Below are 14294 nucleotides of genomic sequence, written 5' to 3'. Positions count from 1 at the left end.
CATATTTGAATTTCGATCCAATGAATATATCGTCCAATCAAAATTAAGTATTCTTAACTCTCGCGAGATCTAATCAATTCTCGCAATATGTTACATCTATTTTGATTGGCTTGTGCTCAGTTCATAGCCAATGAAAATATTTCTTACGTTCCTGAAAGTGAAAGTAAAAAAAGCTGCGGGTAATCCAAAACGAAGAAACAAGATGACTTGAAAATAGGAATTTTTTTAGGTTAGATTACAAACTCATCTTGATTTTTTACTCTGGTTAAAGCTCATATGTCCTCATTTAACTCATTTTTGTTAATACTTCTATTGATAACTATCGGTATAGACCCCTTCACGATAACTGCGGTACTGCTCTTTTGCAGGGCAAATTGATATACTTTGCCTAAAATTTAGTAAGTGGATAATTAAATGACGTAAATGAAGCAATTGACGTTACGTCATATTTCACCAAATTATGTCATTTTGCCCTGCAAAAGAGCAGTTTCGCAGTTACCGTGAAGGGGTTAATTACAAACTTAACATTCTGATATAGACTTCATCAAATGAGGATATTCCAACAGTTTACTGAACAATGCCAAGAAGGAGGAAAAAATCATCCCACCAGAAACCACCACTGATATTCACAGAAAGTCCTGTAAATAGACAGAGAAATGTGCCAACTCCAGTGTACTGTGCTCAGCACCCAATATCAGTACCTCGTCAAAGTGTTCAGGATATGTCATGGGTTTGTGTCATTTATTTTGAAAGGATTTCAAAGTAGATCTTAGCAAGAAAATAATTATTCTGAGACTCCCTTTATGGGTCCTCCACACCTTTGGGAAAAGTTTTGTATTCAAGCCAGCGTCTATATTAGATGTGAATTTTTACAGCGAATTACAGAATACCGGTAGAGTTTTCAATAGCTTGTTGGATTGCTCAATAGGGTATTCAATTTGGTCAGCAAGGTATCACATCAGGTTTAAATCTAGGTCCTGTGGTTACTCTAGTGTAGATTGTTATTTTGCACTCAACCCATTCATTTTACACAAAGAAAACCTCTAGAACACTCCCTCCTATTGTTAGCTATTCTATTCATAGAAAAGAATGTTCACCTGGACAGCACTGGACTATAGAGCACCAATTCTGCTTGCATGGAGTAATTTGAATTTTGTTTTTCAAAAAATGTAATTCAAAAGGCAGTTCTGAAGAAACAAACAAAAGAGAAAAGCATAACTTAAAAAAGGAGGTATTTTTCACTGCAAAAAATCATTAAACATTTTGGTTCCCTGATTCCTGGTGCATCTTACAGCACTAATAGTTTTTTTTGTGCTGACTGCTTAATTAGTTCAGACTTTTATAGCAGTAATGTAGGATAACAGAGAGAAACAAAAAGGCCCAAAATGTGCAAATGTAAACCAGATTAACTCACTCTATTGCTGTCATACCTGAGTAATCACATGACCTAGATTTAAACCTAACGTGATACCTTGCTGACCAAATTGAATACTCTATTGATCAATCTAGCAAGCTATTGAAAACTCTACTGGTATTCTGTAATTCGCTGTAACATGCCTTCAATTTGAAAATACCAGAAAAAACTTGGGGGGGGGGGGGGGGGGAATCAATTTTGAATATTTTATTGCTCCAGGAAAACTTGGGTTATAGCAGAAGCATAACAGTATATACATCCCTGATTATAACAAAGTCCTATGGATCAGTGAATTTACTTTGCTAAATCTGTAATTCATTTTATCTGTATAATGAGTTCATAATAATCATTACAGTGAATTCGCTTTATACATGGTTTTTTCCATATGACTACCATCTGTGCTTATTGTGGCACGGCATGCAATAAAATACCTTTTCTGAAAACCTAAAGTATAACCATTTTAACAAGAGCTTGAACTTTGGGTAGTTCTGTCAACCAGCAATGTGACGTAGGCCTGTCTATTTCATTGCTGGCCACTCATTCATGGCTCTTTGAAATCAACAAGATTTGTCTTGCCTTTGTGCAAAAACTACACAATCTGTGTATATTTTGCTTTAAACCGTGTCATCTTAACTTGTTTTGACACAAGAAATAGATAGTTACATCCTACTGAAAGTCCAAGGCCTTGTTAAAATGGTTCTAATTAGATTGTAAATGTTAAGTTAATAAAAAATAACACTTCAATGTAAATCAAATAAATTCCACTATTTTTCACCTCTGTGGGACTTAATTAATAATGTATAATTTTGATATATTCTTAAGTTCTTTATAACTGAGTTCTTTATAATTATAAATGTTTGCAAGGATTTGCAAAGAATTTTACCAAAACTTTGCAATATCTGAAACATCTCTGTAGTGTATCAGTGTCGGTACAAAGCAAGTTTTACTATTTATGAAAAAAAAAGTCCCTGACAAGGGTTTACGATTTATTCTGCTCCTCTACAAGAGTTGTAGAGGAGCAGAGTTGTTGATAGTAAACCCATGGCTAGCCAAGATGTTTGAACACAGGACCTGCTGGTCAGTATACCAAAGATATACTCGCTGTGCCACAGAGACAGGTCCCTAGTTTTGGCAATATAAACAGTTCCGCAAAGGGTTGAAATTGCATATTGTGATGCACTGTCATAAAAAGTAAAAGCCACGGGATGTCAAGGACCATTAAACCTTTGGCTGTCTTTTTATATGTGGATCTTTTAGTTATTAGGTCTGTCAAAATTGTTTAAATTTGATCATGAAAATGTACCAATTGTACACAAAATTACCGGTATAGAAGGTTTGAATCTTATCACCTCACTGCCATTATTATTTTCAATTTGGTTTGATAGGGATGTTGTCATTTTGATGAAATATACAGATACCAAAAGATAAGATTTTTACAGGTGATTAAATAAGCCATGCCACAAGGAGGTATCAGAGAATAACTACTTATCAAAATGGCATGCATTCTGATACTAAGTCCTAAAAAGATTCTTGGAGGGAAAGACAAACCTGAGGCAGAGCATGAAAAAAGTCTCAGATTAAATATTAGGAATAAAGATAATATGCAATGAATTTATTGTTTTTATTGTTTTACCACTGAAAAAAAGTCCTATAAAATGACACTGATAGAGTCTTGCATGAATTTTTCAGGTATCTCCTCAATTTAATGGTGTACCTGGAACCACACGGGGACAACGCCGGGCCAGGAGAAGGAGAGTATCACATCCCTCTTTAATCTCTGACAAACCTCCCTGTACATGTCATGGAAGAAGCAACTCGAAGTCTCCCAGATACACAAGACTGAAGAAAAAGTCCAAGTTTCCATCTCTGGAGTTTGTAGGGGAGAGCACTCCACCAGTGACAGTCATACAAAATGTCAGCTTTACTGACAGTGAAGATGATAATGAGTCTATCAAAGAAAATTCACCTGATAAAATACCAGTGAAGTCAAATTCCAGAAGGAAAAGCAGTGAAACACACAGAAACTCAAATTCTGTCTTACAAAATAGTTCAACTAATGAACTGATGGTGAATCCAGGAGTGATAAAAACCCCTGAACTTGTTGAAGCAAATCCTGAACTATTTGAGTCAGGTTCACTTACACCAAAGAAAAGGTTGTTTAATTCATCACAATTATCCCAAAGTTTAAATTTACCAGTTATTAATTTGCGGCGCAAAATGAGGAGGGGTAGACTAAAACAGCAACTAATAGAGAACTTAACAGAGAAGTCTTTCATTTGTACCCCAGAGAAAGAACTACATGCTGTAGAAATCTTAGTGACCGATACTCCCGAGGCAGAATATGGCCTAAATACCAGAGTTCGTAGATTTAAAAGGAGAAACATTAATAAGTCTGTCACTGAAAATATTTGTTGATTGTTGATATCATTTGCAAATTTGTACGGGTATTTAGAATGTCATTTTATCAGATATAACTGTAATTGAAGCATTCAAGAAGTATGAAAATGTAATGATCCTTACAAAAACTGTAAGAGTTATTTATTATTACAAATAGTCAGTTTATCACATGATTTATTCAATTATTTGATTGCATCCTATTTAATATCTTTATTTTTACAAACAAATGAATGGTGCTATCATGATAATACGGGTGCCCCAGAATATCTGATACCATTTGAAATTCCTATAAATTAAATATGTTTGGCCAAAACTTGTAAATTGTGACTCAAATGAAAAGTAAAATAGCCTAATTTTTCCAACAAAAAAATTTATGAGAAAACATTATCTTTCATTGAATTATGATGTCACAGAATTGTGTCATATTTCTTTGGTTGAATTGAATTTTATTCAAGATTAATTGGACAAGAAAGCGGGCATCTTCCATTTTAAAACTCTATTTTCAAAAACTAATTGAGGTTATCTTTGATGGAAAAGGATGTAATTTTGATGCACTTTCTACTTGGTGAATTTTTTAAAACAATGCTCAATTTGTCAAAAAACTATGAAGTATGAATGTTTGTGAAGTTTTTTGAGTGAAAATTTACATCATACACAGTTATGTAAATGCCTTTGATTTTTTTCTCAAATCAATTTTATCATGTTATTTAAAAAATAAATGGTATCAGATATTCTGGGACACCCTGTATCTTTAAATTTGCATGCATGTACATTGTATATTTATTGTAATGTATAAATTAATGGAGCTGTTAAAAACTGCGGTACAATGTAAAGGGGGTTTCAAAATTGGACTTCCAATGTCTGTTATTTGCCTTTGTGGCATTGATTAAATCTATGTAATTTGTTGACATATACTGTTGATAATTACAAGTATTGTGGTGTTGGAAAGATTTTATGTAAACTTTATATACATGTATGCCAAAAAATATTTTTCTAGAAATTTAAATGCTGGTTTGTTATTGTTTGAATAAATAAATTGACTAAAATCTTGGAATTGCTTCATTTTTTCTTCATTCCTTTACTAGAATAACGCATGTTAAAAAAAAGTACATGTATATCCATATTTTATCTCATATTATACCTCACCTATAACTTTCTTTTTGAAGCTAGAAGAAAAAAGTTTAATTTTTTATAAATTTTAGTGAATTTAACTTTAACAATCCTGAATTAATGTCAAAATGGGTGTCATATGACAAGGGTCACATAGCCTTATTGTTAATAAAACCAGTAGTTTGTCATATTTTAGGTATTCATTAGTCAATAAATTGGTTTGATTTGCTGTGTGATGAATGTTTTATCTAATTTTTGCCTCTTAATTTTAGAAAGAAGCACCATGCACACCAGATGCTGATCTGTGTATAAGTATATACATAACTTTTATTGTTGATAAAGTTTAATATCTTTTCTGTTCGGCTGTCCAAATTCACTCAAGCTGGAAATAATCAGGGGACACGAATACTGTAGGAACCGGTTAACCACATACATCCTTTAAAAAAAGTAATAAATGATATACCTCTGCATTATGTTTTATTGAGAACATTTACTTATGTATCATTTTGAAGTTTTTAACAGTTTTATTCAATGATTGAAACATATATATCTTTCTTCCAGAAAATCGATTTAACCAAGTGATATAAGCGATCAAAATGGCGGATGGGGAGGATGGAGGTTTGTTTTTTCGACATTATTTGAACCAAGTTGATTTTTGTGCAACTGTGATGAATCTTACTTCGTAACGAATCTGTATAAACACTTAAACTATATTTGAGTGTAAGCCTTATGCAGATCATTAACTTAAAGTTAAACGTCCATAATGAACACGTAGCACATTTGTTATATTTCTTGATTATAGGTGTAAATGTATTTGTGAACCAGCTTGTGATTCTTCTGTTGTGTATTTGAATATTGCATTATTGCAGAAACCAGAAAGAAGCGTCATGGTATGCTTAAGGTGTACTATGGCATGGAGGAAGAAACTCCCGGATCCCCCACCATTGATCCCTGTGATATCAATGGGGCTCACTTTGACCCTGAAATGTTTTTATCGAAGCTAATCAAGGAAAAGTCACTGACAGAGTTGATGGATGAGGAGGCAAAAACAGTCACTCAGATCCGAGCACTTGACAGTGACATGCAGACTCTGGTTTACGAAAATTATAATAAATTCATCAGTGCAACAGACACCATCAGAAAAGTCAGTTTTATTTTCAATACTTTCAACAATATTACACACCCAGACAATAAATGCTAAAATGTTAGTCAGTTGTAAAGGCAATCTGCGATGGCTATTTTTTGTAAAACTGGAAAATGAAATGCCATTTTAAAATTTGATGTAGTTGTTGTTAACCAAGGGTCTTTGGTACACCTTAATTCAATAGAAGCAGACATGTTTAGCTAGCAACGTTGTTTCAATGCAAGATGTAAGAGTGATTTTTAACTTTGGCAGATGAAAAATGACTTTAAGAAAATGGAGGATGAGATGGATCATTTGGCCACCAACATGTCAACCATTACAGAGTTCAGTGGAAACATCAGCAGCACACTACAAGATAGGAGGCAGGAGATCACCAAGCTGTCGGGAGTTCACTCCCTTCTTAAGAGAGTAAATATATAAATTATTGTAAACATTTAACATGCATGTTTACATTTATAAAGCAATTATGCCATTTTGCAAGATCTTAAAAGAAAATGAATATAGACTATTAGATAGGAAAATATATACTCATAGTTATCATGTGCTGTGTATAATTAGGTTAATAATGTATTGTAATTTAATTTAACGATTACCTGTACAAAATCAAACATTTCAGCTACAATTCCTGTTTGAATTACCTAAGAGGTTGAACAAGTGCATTGAGATGAATGCATACAGCCAAGCTGTCAGGTATTCAGTTTACTTTTATATCTTTACACCTAATTTTGATAGATATGTCAGAAGAAGTAATCATAATTGTAACTTGGCTGCCAATAAACGTAAGCTCCCAGGGAATCAATGCAATCATTTGTTGATAATAAAGAGAAATAATTTGAAGTAAAAGCTCAAATGCACAATGAGTTATTGATTGTTGAAACAAAATGTAAGCTCTTTAGAACAGTCACCCTTCTTTAAAATATAAACAAAAATGCATTTCTACAAATTAATTAGAATACAGCTTTTATACTTTTGATTTATGTTTCATATATACATATAAAGGTACTATAGCAAAGCTAAGAGGATTCTGCAGCGGTACCAGCACATGACCAGCTTCCAAGGCATCAGCCAGGACTGCAACCAGATCATACAAAACCTCTGTCAGATCCTCAGGCAGCAGTTCAAGGAGAAGGAGGTGGGGAACTCTAATAAGGATAATCCTGATTGATGCACATATCAGACTGTAAATGCTAGACTTTGATGAACCTCAAAAAACTATATAAACATGTAAAACTTTAAGAATTTTCAAAGTTGAGCAATAGATTACTAGTATGTTTTACCGATACATGTACATGTACTGGTATATAAAGAAAAAAACAAGACACAAATTATGTAGCATAAATTTGCAACACATGACAAGAATAATGTAAGGATACTTTGATAATGTATAAGTATGTTGCATCTATTGTCTTGAAGTCAACACCCAAGCAGCTGGCAGAGTGTGTGGACCTGCTGCTACAGCTGAATGAGCCGGCAGAGGAGCTGTGTGAGGAGTTCCTCTCACAGTGAGTGCATGTACATGTACATTGTTTTGTCACCACTAGGGTCAAAGAACCTGCTATCAGTAAGGCATATTTTGCATTCTTAGCTCCTGTAGCTTTGTTATTAGTCTAGCTGTGCCAGATTTATGCAAGCCAGTGATTTCTAGAGCATAGTAATTAAGATGTATGGTAGATAGTTTAATGCTTAAAATTTGAACAAGTAGAATGAAACAGAATTTTGCTTGAAGATTTAAAATGGACCCGTTCTGAAGAAATGATTAATTTAGAGACAACAATGACAAATTGCAGTGTTCTAAAATGTTGTTATTTGATATTGATTATTCAATAACAGTGCTCGGCAGAAGATAGAGGAAGATCTGTCCATACTGGACCGGCAGATTCGGCTGCAGATGGGGGAGGACATCAAAGATGAAGCGGAGTCCCTGGCAGAGGCATACCTGGCCACTCCTATGGTCAGTTTGGGGGACACCCTTATTTTAATCCATTTACTCAATTTTTTTTTATTTTAGCATTAAAAAGTTTTGTAGGAAAAATGATTGCATCATAAAATTATTTGGCAATTTTGATCCATACTAATTGAGATATTCTTTGTAGTGTTCACAATTCATTATTATTAAAGTGTGTTTTTCTATGAGAGAGACTCTTTGTTTGACACAGACATGTACGTTATTTTGAGGTCAGTTGTTGATTTTATCAGGATGTGTTAGAGTTTGTGGACTGTGGCTGTAATGGTTTTCTGAGTAACATCTGTCTAGTGATAGCTTCCTACAATGACATGTTCCTGAGCAGACTACAAGATGAGTATGTATATGTGAAGCTAACAGCCATATATGTCACATCATCCTAAACCCTATATAATCTGTTGTATTCTAATTTCTCAAAATGAATTTCTAGTATAATTGTTGTATATACATGTATTTGCTTTTGCAATAAGGTTAAGATATAATAAAAAATATTATAGCCTATTTTTCAACACCCTTGTGATAAGATTTTTACTTTTAGCTAGCTGCAATTTATTATGCAAGAATCTATATTCTAAGAGCGCCTCTGTGGACATTTCATTTATGTATACATGTTATACATCTGTTGAAAATTTGTAAATAACGTTTATTCTGCTTTTGTAGTGAAAATTTAGATGCTATAGCATTAAAGAAGTTAGTGAACTTTGTGAATGATCTCATGGAGAGATATTTTTCATATGTCCAGAAACGCATTCAACTTGAGGTTAGTTGATTTTCCATGAAAATTCATTGAATTTGGTAAAAGAACTGTGAAGTACATGTATATATATTTTAAAGTGTTTTGTTTGATATTTTTTTTTGCTTTTTTGTAGCGTGAAACAGGGGACAACACTATTCTTGTAAGGTCTTTGGACAGATTCCATCGGAGATTACAAGCCATGAATAAACTTCTCCCAGACACAGATTTCTCAAGGTGTTGAATAAAAATTGCTGATAGAATGATATAGAATTATATAAATTTTTTCAGTTCATCTATATAAATTCCTGATCAAAGTTGCCAAAAGATGCAAAGGTTAAGATAATGTTAGGGTGATCAATTTAAAGTAACTACCGTATTATATAGAACATTATAACTAGGTTACCAATATTAATAAAAATGTATTCTGATTAATTTACCAGGGCGGGGACAGACATTGTTTCTAAAGCTGCCAGGGACAGAGTAGGACATTATCTACAAGCTCTAAAGCAACATTTTTCTGGTAAAATCAAGAAAAAGATATTTTATAAAAGTGTTTCTCAAGTTTTAAGAGCAAATACTCATACTTTCACTAGGGACTTGTGGAAACATATTAAAGTCTGATAAATTATATTCTTCCTTTTCATTAGTCAAAAGTCATAATTTTTGTTAAAGTGACAAAATGAATGGAATGGTGTTGTGCAATGACATGCAGAATGTTTTGACATTTGGTGACCATGTGAAGGACATGAATTTGTCTGTGGTTTGTAGATTGCATGACAGATGTGAGACAGAGTCTAGCTGCCCCGAAGACTGCTGGGAAGGAGGGTAGTGCCAGTCTCAATGAACTCCTTAGCAATATGCAGTCCTCCATTCTGGAACAAATCAAATCAGTGCTGGGAAATTTGCAGGTAGTTAAAGGCAAAAATTTAATTTACCAGTAAAATTGAAGATGCTATGTGCTTTTCTTTGGAAAAAAGAGAACCTAACATCAACTTTGTGCTTTTGATATCTTCTGTATACTCAATACCGTACTTGAACAAAAATATACCTACAGTACATTTCATCAGACTTTGTATCCTGTAGATTTTTATGAAAGGTTTTTGATGTTTCAGGATTTTGTTCAGGTGAAATGAGTGTGGTATCATATGAGTGACATGGCATTTTGATAATGAGTGCTTCTTTAAGTAATGGTTGTTTTTCTAGTTTTGCTGTGATCTAACTTACATGTATTATTTTAGCCAAGTAAAATCTTTAGAAAACTTAAGTGTTTGAAATAGGAATTTATTTTATGGCATATGGTTTAAATCAATATTTAGGAATGATTCATTTAAAATTATATCACAAAAATAAAAAATGCACAATGCATCAAAGTTATTAACTAGATTTCTGTTCATATTACTCTATTTACTGATTTCATATACCGATAATTGTAGATTCAATCAAAAACATGGTTATTTTTTCAGGCTTTCACTGCCTCGGACATTACCTTCGCCTCCAAGCCTTACTTCAGCGGACCGTTCTGTACACAGGATGTTAGGGAGGGGCTGGTGGTTGCCTTCCTAAAGCACATCAATACTGTGTGTGATGTATGTGCAATTCATATTTCTCAGGATCTTAAACACGCATTTCTCCACCACTAGTACTTTGTACCAAATGTATATTAAGCTGGAGTTTCAAAATTGAAGAATTTTTTAATTTGAGACATATTAACATGCACTTATAAGAGAAAAAATACCATTATTACCATACAAGGTGCTTTTGTTTTTTTTTTTTAATTATCAAGGAGTTCTGTGAGGGGAGTGGAGACAAGAGTTCAATTCCACCGACCTTGCTGTTGATTTTGTCGCGCTTGTGTCTGGATTTTGAGGGCTCCACCATATCTTACCTGGTAATAAATTCTTTCCTAAACTGCTAAAACTTTAAAGTAATTTTTTGAGTGCACATATTTTTACCACAGTTATTGAGCATGCTCTGAATAAGAATGATCCTTTATTTATAGTATGTAAAGGTTTTTATCTCTCTAAAAAAAATACTACAAATATAGTTGATAATTGAAGTTTAACTGTATGTCGCTATGCTATTTGTTAAAGTTATTTTTGTTGTTTTTTAGGTGACTCTGACAGAGGAACAGTTCATGGTAGAGGAGAGGAGCAGGGTGACCCCGATCAGTGACCTGACCAGCCACTCCAAGGACACCGCCCAAAAACTCCTGAATCACTACGTCAAAGTGCAGGGCCTCTCTATATCACAGGTAGTGAATCTGATCTGCCATTACTGCATTTACTAAAAGTGTACTTCATGTAAATGTCCATGTTGGCATGCACACACACAATATTACTCTTGTCGGGTTTGTAAGAAATTGTTTCTAAGGATATTAGCTTACTAAATGCTGTTAGACAATTCGGTGTTGAAAGATAAAAAATAACAATTGTCAAAAGGAAATAAATCGGTTCCAAATTGGCAAAACTGTTCACTTGTCAAGAACAAACATGCACAAATACATGTAACTATTAGCAAAAACCGATTTGCAGATTTTCCAATCATTCATGTGTTACAGATGTTGCGTAAAAGTGTAGAAACAAGAGACTGGCTGAACACAATCGAGCCGAGGAATGTGAGGGCTGTGATGAAACGAGTGATTGAGGACATAAGCGCTATAGACACACAAGTAGGACAGCTGTATGAGGAGGGGACGAGGAAGGAGCGCAGCAGTGACTCCAGCCGGCGCACCCACCCCCAGAGTTACAGCATGTCCACCGCCCAAAGAAAGGGACAGTGGAACATTGCTCCAAGGTATGTTTCTGTTTATTGATTGAGAGGAAATTTTTAGTACAATGCACAACAAGTTTTGGGTGGAATATGGAATGAAACTTAGATGTAAAATTTTACAGTACATTTTTCCTTCAGTTGTTCAGTTAGCCTCTTTCATTCTGCTGTCTAATGTAAATATCATCACTATATTCTGTTGATTATTAAATCAAGGAAAACTGCAATTGGTTAAAATATTCTGAATGTTTATGTAAATAGAATGCACATCAATATTGTGTTTTTGTTATACCAGTACATGTATTTAATGATAGGCTTCCATATTTTCCAACATCTTATATAAAGACAGTTGTGTACCGGTAAATAAGGCCTTGCATATCTTTAGTGTAATAAAATATGTCTTTCAGTATCACTGACAACAGTTTGATGAGCAATATACAGAAGCTGTTTTCAGAGAAGATAGAGATCTTCAGTGCTGTGGATTTCTCCAAGGTCTCTGTCCTGACTGGAATCATTAAGATCAGTTTGAAGGTACATTTCAGTAGAAAACACTTTTGTCCAAAAGACATTTAGAAACTATTTGAAAACCTATCACATAAGCTTTGTTCTATAAATTTATACACACTTCATAAAGAGTTCACCACCTCTGCTCTCTTTCAAAATGTCATGCGAGTATGATTTCCAAAATTGAATTCGGTAAGCTAAAATGGACATGTATGTACATTAATATTGTACCAATACACTGTACATGTACTGATATGCGACACTTGGAAATATATATGACATGTACTCATTTATTATTACTGTAGATTACTTGAGATGGATATTTCAGATATCACCTTAATATTAACAAAAAAAAACCCACATAAGTCATCTTCATAAAGAAAAATCACATCGCAGATGCATGTACATGCCAGTTTCTCATGATTTTTCATGATTTTTTTTTTTTTTACTAAAAACAACTTGAAGTAACTTATCATTTTTTTTTTTAAGATACACAGTGTATGAGAGCTTCTGTGCATTTTCAGATTGTTTTTGGGCATTTATTTTTGACAGTTAATGCATGCATAATGAACTGCGTAGCTAATTATTCCTCATTTAAACTTATTCCACGTTTCAGACATTCCTTGAGTGTGTGAGGCTGCGTACGTTTGGTCGCTATGGGTTACAACAGATCCAAGTGGACACACACTATCTTCAGCTGTATTTGTGGAGATTTGTCACCGATGAAAAGTAAGTGTATTTGTAAAATATCATAATTGAAGTATTGGTAGATCATTTCATTGTTAATTTACTGAATTTCAATTCCATTTTAACATGCTCCCAAAAAAAGTGGTTTCCTGTATATTTCCTTAGCACATGAGATAGTAATGCTTGAAATTGTAATTTATGTGTAGAAGAATTTCAAATACATGTACTGTATAAACATTTTGTCATGGTAGTTTGGTTCAAGTCCTACTGGAGGAAATAGTGTGTAGCACAGTTCACAGGTGTCTGGACCCTTCCATGATGGAACCAAGTGTATGTACAATAGAAATTGGCTTACTTTCTCAAACTGTCATTTATGCAATTAGTTTCAATGATTACTTAGACTGCAGTTTTAGAAGATCACATAATTTAAATTAAGATAATATGGTACATACATTCATGGGAATGAATTAATACATGTATACATTCATGTATTGTACATTGGAGATGATTTTTGCCCAATACCTTTAAAAACATAAACATGTATTTTTGTGTCATCAATGTACCACCATGAGATTTAATAGTCTTCCTTTACTGATCGAAAAACTTAATCATTTCTATTTCTTAGATACCGGTACTGACTTTCAAATTCATTGAAATGATGAAATAAAGTTGATAACTTGATTGTCATTAAAACAAATTAATATTTCAGATTTTATCTTCAAGATAATTTTATGGACACAGAGAAATGTAAATTTTATTTCTATTTTCATTTTGTAGGTAATTGACTTGATCTGTGAAAGAGGGTGACAAAGTATAACGGACTTGTTGAAAGAGGATGTAGTGCTTGCTATTTATTACAATGTATTACATGTATCAATACATGTACTTCAATATCAAATGTGTGTCAAAAAGAAGTTGTAAATATTGTATCTTTATCTTATTGATGAAATAAATGTGACTAAAATTTATTTTTTAATATGATTTTAAATTAGCATTTCATCTACAAAGGTATGCATGCAGGAGTGATTGTAAATATCAATATTTATATGTTGAAATGTACACATTGTTAACAAAACATACAATTCTGTGTAGAATAGTAGATTGGTATTACAAAATGAGTAATCAAACATCTTAAATATTCCGTATACATGAATAGGTTGAAGTGAATTTGAAGTCTCGTCAAATTATTTGATTTCCTAAAACCTTTGTAATATCTAAAGTTTCCACTTTGACACCACCACCCCATACCCTTACCCCTCACCCATGCCAAAGACCAATTAAGGTATTGGGGGGTTTACTGTAATTAATTGATCAATGTGATAGCAGTGTAATCACAGAGATGGTCATTTTATTTTTCGTAGCTGTAATTATAGAGAGAGTTCCTCTTATCAAGTAAAAGGAAAATATAGTTGTAAATAGGTATATAAACATATTACTTTTTAGTTTGTGTTCACCATAGTTCAGGGAAGTACAGTAAAACTCATTTTGATACAGATTTGTAGCGAATTCAGGATAGAGTAAAAATTGATCGGATTCATAGCTTAAAGTATTTTAGTCTTCACTGTAGGTTTTG

General features: G+C 33.3%; 2 protein-coding genes across 4 annotated transcripts; both read left to right on the top strand.

The window, feature by feature from the left end:
- The first annotated feature begins 99 nt into the window (after nt 1-99).
- LOC128186502 (uncharacterized) lies at nt 100-4865 on the top strand. 2 transcript variants are annotated; one of them, XM_052856295.1, is made up of 3 exons: nt 100-229; nt 539-730; nt 3104-4865. In XM_052856295.1, exons 2-3 carry the CDS (start codon nt 578-580, stop codon nt 3827-3829), a joined length of 879 nt encoding a protein of 292 aa, XP_052712255.1. In that variant the 5' UTR covers nt 100-229; nt 539-577; the 3' UTR covers nt 3830-4865. The 2 variants fall into 2 exon arrangements, with proteins under 2 accessions (XP_052712255.1, XP_052712261.1); XM_052856301.1 differs by having other exon boundaries at nt 166-229; nt 567-730.
- Nucleotides 4866-5465: 600 nt separating this feature from the next.
- LOC128172800 (vacuolar protein sorting-associated protein 51 homolog) lies at nt 5466-13689 on the top strand. 2 transcript variants are annotated; one of them, XM_052838555.1, is made up of 20 exons: nt 5483-5539; nt 5791-6065; nt 6318-6473; nt 6682-6755; nt 7065-7197; nt 7479-7567; nt 7896-8016; nt 8262-8365; nt 8689-8788; nt 8898-8998; nt 9205-9284; nt 9533-9672; nt 10228-10350; nt 10548-10652; nt 10875-11015; nt 11322-11557; nt 11938-12061; nt 12651-12763; nt 12973-13051; nt 13499-13689. In XM_052838555.1, exons 1-20 carry the CDS (start codon nt 5518-5520, stop codon nt 13526-13528), a joined length of 2346 nt encoding a protein of 781 aa, XP_052694515.1. In that variant the 5' UTR covers nt 5483-5517; the 3' UTR covers nt 13529-13689. The 2 variants fall into 2 exon arrangements, with proteins under 2 accessions (XP_052694508.1, XP_052694515.1); XM_052838548.1 differs by lacking the exon at nt 13499-13689 and having other exon boundaries at nt 5466-5539; nt 12973-13445.
- Nucleotides 13690-14294: the final 605 nt, after the last annotated feature.

This window comes from Crassostrea angulata, chromosome 1, assembly GCF_025612915.1.
Source record: "Crassostrea angulata isolate pt1a10 chromosome 1, ASM2561291v2, whole genome shotgun sequence".
NCBI classification, from domain to species: Eukaryota; Metazoa; Mollusca; class Bivalvia; order Ostreida; family Ostreidae; genus Magallana; species Magallana angulata.
This window is presented reverse-complemented; position numbering and strand designations above follow the sequence as displayed.

Coding starts and splice junctions, on each gene's coding strand:
- LOC128186502 (XM_052856295.1), top strand. CDS start 578: ATGCCAAGAAGGAGGAAAAAATCATCCCACCAGAAACCACCACTGATA. Junction 731..3,103: donor GTGTTCAGGATATGTCATGG/GTTTGTGTCATT, acceptor TGAATTTTTCAG/GTATCTCCTCAATTTAATGG.
- LOC128172800 (XM_052838548.1), top strand. CDS start 5,518: ATGGCGGATGGGGAGGATGGAG. Junction 5,540..5,790: donor GGCGGATGGGGAGGATGGAG/GTTTGTTTTTTC, acceptor GCATTATTGCAG/AAACCAGAAAGAAGCGTCAT. Junction 11,558..11,937: donor CAGTGGAACATTGCTCCAAG/GTATGTTTCTGT, acceptor TATGTCTTTCAG/TATCACTGACAACAGTTTGA.